At 36.8% G+C, this 5,067-nt stretch overlaps 1 protein-coding gene across 1 annotated transcript; it reads right to left on the reverse strand.

Moving 5' to 3' along the window:
• Positions 1 to 1,504: 1,504 nt before the first annotated feature.
• Positions 1,505 to 3,724, reverse strand: gpx8 (glutathione peroxidase 8 (putative)). Its single transcript, XM_056729695.1, has 3 exons — positions 3,496 to 3,724; positions 3,100 to 3,361; positions 1,505 to 1,905 (listed from the first exon to the last, which is right to left on the reverse strand). Exons 1-3 carry the CDS (start codon positions 3,700 to 3,702, stop codon positions 1,742 to 1,744), a joined length of 633 nt encoding a protein of 210 aa, XP_056585673.1. The 5' UTR covers positions 3,703 to 3,724; the 3' UTR covers positions 1,505 to 1,741.
• Between the last annotated feature and the right edge of the window lie 1,343 nt (positions 3,725 to 5,067).

The raw sequence follows: 5,067 nt of genomic DNA on the forward strand, positions 1-5,067 counted from the left end.
GTATGTTTATTCTGTCATTTAAACATCTGTCATACATGAAACAGCATAGAATATGTACTTTAGCTAATACGGTTGTGGTCAGTGTGTGTGTGTGTGTGTGATGGTGTGTGTGAGACTATCTGTAAACAGTTCTCGGCTGTTTATCAGTTTCCCTGTTTTTTAATCAAGTGCAGATTGTTTTGCTCTTTCACATTTTATTTTATTAACAGATACCGACCGTCCTGTTAATGTCTGGCAAATTATGCATGTCATGGTGTTGATGTGACAAGAATACAAGCATTACTGCGGAACAATTTTTTTCCTCGTCTGCCACCCCATGGCTCAGCAAAACATGATAAAGATGATTAATAGTAGAAAGACAATCTATATGCTAAAGTAGCCTATGTAAGCATTTCTGAAATGTGCTTTGCTCAACTGTGATGCTTTTCTTTTTATTACGTATTTCACAAAATCAACAAATAGAATGGCTATTTTCTATATTTGCATATTATCTGTAGTGTTTCTGTGAGTAATAAAGTACACCTTTGTCATCTAAGCCTAGACACTGCACAGTCACGATATCCATCTCTAAATAAAGACACATTCTTGTTGTTTGGTTAGTGATTGACATACTGACAAGGAAATAGTTTGTATTTCATTTCCCTGCATTATGTTTACTCTAAAGTTCCCTTGGAGTTTCTGGCCAGTGTGCACCTGACGGGCTCTTTTGTGATGCCAGAGTGATCTGTGGCCTTTTGATCAGAGCTCACTTAATGTCAGAACACAGCTGGCCAGCAGTTACCCCACCAGGCGGAACTTTGAAGCTATAGGACATGTGCCGCCACTTGTCTGGACATTTGGTACATTTGGTTCTGGATAAGTGTTTCTCAAACAACTCTCAATTTAAAAAAACAGTGTGATGGATTGGCTGGGTCAGGCTTAAGCCAATAAACATGATGACGGGGAAGGCGATCGCTACAGGCTGAGTGCTCATTGTCTCTTGGGAACCCATTTCTTTCCGATGTCACATAAGGTATAAATCATGTGTATACACAAGCCTCCCTGTTCTAAGAGACTTAAAAAAGGTCAGAAAGAAAGAAAAGTCCAGACCATAAAGTTGTACATCCTACAATCTGCCTTTGACAAAGAGCATACTAGATAGAGTATACTCTGCGTTTATGTAGTTTTTAGTATTTAGTGCACATATATTTGGCATGTAATGCCTTGAACCAGATCTATTAGAGAGCTATTGTACAATTTTGCCATCTAGTGGACAAATATATTAATGGCGCCTCGATGTGGAAATATTCTAAAAGGTTTACACAGATAGGTTTATATGATATAAAGGGTCTAAGATTGCATTCATCTTGCCCAAGCATTGCATACAGTACACAATTATGGAATTTATGATTGTTCAACAGTTTCCTTAAGACACCACAGAAAACAATTATTTTATTTGATTTTAACAATTGTTTTATTTAAAAATGCTAAACCATCAAGCATGATCAAACAACCTCATGTTTTGTTTTTCAAAACCATACTTCAATCACAAAAATCTATTTATTCTCACACGCACAAGCAGTGTCCTTTATCCTATTAATTCACTTGACTCAAAACACTTTACTCTCAATGATCGCCCCAGGCAAATGAAGATCGCCAAAGATAAAGGGCTCAGGATTTTGGCACCGATGATCTATGTGCACTAAAACGTGCCTACTGAAGGAATTAATTTTGAGTATCTGAAAGTTAGTTTTTTGGTCTGTCATAGTTCCTGTCTTTTCTTCAGTATGATGTTCCGCACGAGCACTATGGCTTCCTTACGAATCTCCTCGATGGGCTCCTCAGGCTTCCAGAAATGAACCACCTGACCCTCGGGATTCACAAGAAACTTCCAGAAGTTCCATTTTGGTATTCTCTGTACTGAATCTACACATTACAAAAAAACATTATTAAACAACTCTATATCAACATGTTAATTATATTAACATTGCATTATATTCTATTCTATTATAATATATTTTATAGTCACCATGACTAAAATATTCGGGACATAGTACAAAAAAAGGCCCAAAGGCTTTACCAAACAAGATTTTAATGGGGCCCACAATAACAGGGCCTGGGACAATATTAGTGGTTGTTGTCCATACATGAGAACAATCTTGCACATATAACACACCAAACATTGAATTATCATGCACAACGTCGAAGCAATGAATAGCAGCAATAACATTCACATTCAAAAACAACAAGTCAATAAAACCACCACATAAAAGCTAATGGATTTAATGGTTATAATCCAGTGTTTCTCAACCAGGGACAAGACCCACTAGAGGGCCACAACAAACTCAAGTGTTGACCTAACATTATTTAAAATACTACAAAAACATATATTTAGAAGCTAAAAATGTTCTAGCATTTTAATAAAAACATACATATCTCTACTAATGCCAAGCGCTAGAATATTTAATTGGGTATAAACTGTGAATTTGGGGATTTTCAAATATTGTTGAAGTCAAAAAGGTTGAATTATAAAGGTAATTTGTTTTGTGAAAACTATAATGGTTTCTGTGGGTTTCTATTGGTAATCTGTTGGATTTTATGGTTGGGATTTTATCTGGCAAACGAAACAAATATGTGACCCTGGATCACAAAACCAGTCTTAAGTAGCACGGGAGCATTTTTAGTAAAATACAAAAATACATTGTATGGGTCAAAATTATAGATTTTTTCTCTAAGCCAAAAATCATTAAGATATGAAGTAAAGATCATGTTCCATGAAGATATTTTGTAAATTTCCTACCTTAAATATATAAAAACGTTATTTTTATGAGTGGATGGCCTGCCACAGCGCCTCTGATGAACAACTTCAAAGGCAATTTTCTCGATATTTACATTTTTTGCACAAATTGACCCATCAGACTGGTTTTGTTGTCCAGGGTCACATGACAAGAAATCCTACTGAAACAGGGTCCAAAACACACTGCATAAAAGGGTTTTTGAAATGGTTGTAATGGTTAACAGATGTTAATAGAATAGATGAAAACCATTAGAATTAGTTTTTCATCAGAGAATATGAAGCCTGTGCAGCAGTTTACTACAGTCTTAGGCGATTTTGCCTACCTGTAATGAATTTAAAGGCAGGCTCCGCCTCCGACCCCATGATTTTGATCTTGCTGAATATTGGGAACGTCACACCATAGTTTGATCTGGCGAATGCCTCGATGTCTCGACTCGTACCTGTCTCGGTGTCGCCGTATTGCGAGCACGGAAAAGCGAGCACGTTGAAATGGGACGTGCCGAGCTCTCGGTGAAGCTCTTGCAGAGATCCATAATTCTGCTCCGTTAACTCACTGCCACTCGCCACGTTTACAACCAGTGAGACCTATCATCAGACACAGCGAAGACTCACATATCTTCCACATGCACATATCATTTTGTACATGCAAACATTAAAGCAATAATGCACGTATCGGGATGCACAAATGATGCATTAGACCGTGAGATTGCATAACTTACTTTCCCCCGATACTTTTCCAGTGACATGGTCCTTCCTCTCGCGTCCTTCACTTCATACGAGTAGAAATCTTTCGGTTTGCGAGACTTAGAGAGTTTATTTTGGATTAAATACAGCGAGCCCATGCACAACGCTACACTTAGCAATACTTTGAAGAGTTTAGCTCTAAAGGCAGAGGATTTGGTGGGGTATCCCCCCAGCGCCTCCATGTTGGGAGTCAGTCTGGGTCAAAAACCCGGAGATTGCGCATCAGCTGAAGGTGGGCTTCAACCTTCAAGGCGTCATGTTACACGAGACAGCGGAACGGCACGAGGTTCACATGCACCAACCTTAGATTTTATAAATTTATAAATAATTTATAATTTATAAATATTTATAAATAAATCCAATTCGATACAAAATGAATGATAGCTGCCATTAAACACTTTCACACCTCAGTTTATACATTGCATACATTCATTTTGGCAGGCTTAGGGAGTGTTTTTTAAGGCTCTCCACTGTAACATGCTGCAGTTAAAATGAGTCTACCTTAAAAAAAACATCTGCATGTTTGAATTCTGCTAATTTATAACATATTTGAGATTTAATAAACTGTGTATTAATATAAAGGCTGCGTTAACAGGTGTTGCGTTACAAAATTTTCTGTTACCCGTGATATTTTGTGACCGCAGTAGGCGCTGTTGTCACTGTTGACAATTCTCTACGCAAAGAGCGTAAATTCAGGCGAGGATGCGCTTTGTGCTCGAGCGCAGCTTTTTAATCTTGTGCAGTAACGTGCTTTGTTCTCGTGCACGTTACTGTGAGCGGGCTTTTCGGAAAGTCTGTTAAGAGTGCTGACGTGACGTGGGTGCCTGAACACGCAGATTGAACTGTACAAAGCAGGATCATTTAATTCCTCTACTGATTGTGTTTGGAATAATTGTGATTGCCATGGTAATTGTTTTATAGCCAACATGTAAGTGTGTGTGTGTGTGTGTATGTATATATGTATAAATAAATATAAATATATATATATATATATATATATATATAAAGTGAATACACACACATATATATATAAAAATATATGTGTGTGTGAGTGCGTATTCACTTTAAACACAAATAATAGAACAGCAATCATGATAATTCTAAATGTTGTCCATTTAAGAAACATGAACATAAATGAGCTTTGTGTTATACATGCATTATAGGCTATAAACTGTACATAAGAACATAATATTATAAAATATTTTGTTTATAATGTACAGAGTAACCTTGTAGTCCTACAGCAGGTCACCATATTTCACGATGCACAGTAAAGGCCTAAAATAATCTGTTACCTTCCCTGTTATACACAGAATAACCTTATTCTTCATATTCACTCTTTTGACATCTAATGCCATCTGTGTCTTATCCTGAAGTGCATTTATCTGTGATGAGAACAGTGACTGTGGTATAGCAGGTCACCATATCTCACGATGCAGGTAACTTGGACTTTGATTTTAAGTATATTTAAGTGCATTTTGGGGTTTTATTAAACTTAATAAACTTTATTTTTCAAAACAGCAAATGATTATAGAAAAACTATCATGATA

This window comes from Triplophysa dalaica, chromosome 18 (genome assembly GCF_015846415.1).
Source record: "Triplophysa dalaica isolate WHDGS20190420 chromosome 18, ASM1584641v1, whole genome shotgun sequence".
In the NCBI taxonomy this organism is placed as follows: domain Eukaryota; kingdom Metazoa; phylum Chordata; class Actinopteri; order Cypriniformes; family Nemacheilidae; genus Triplophysa; species Triplophysa dalaica.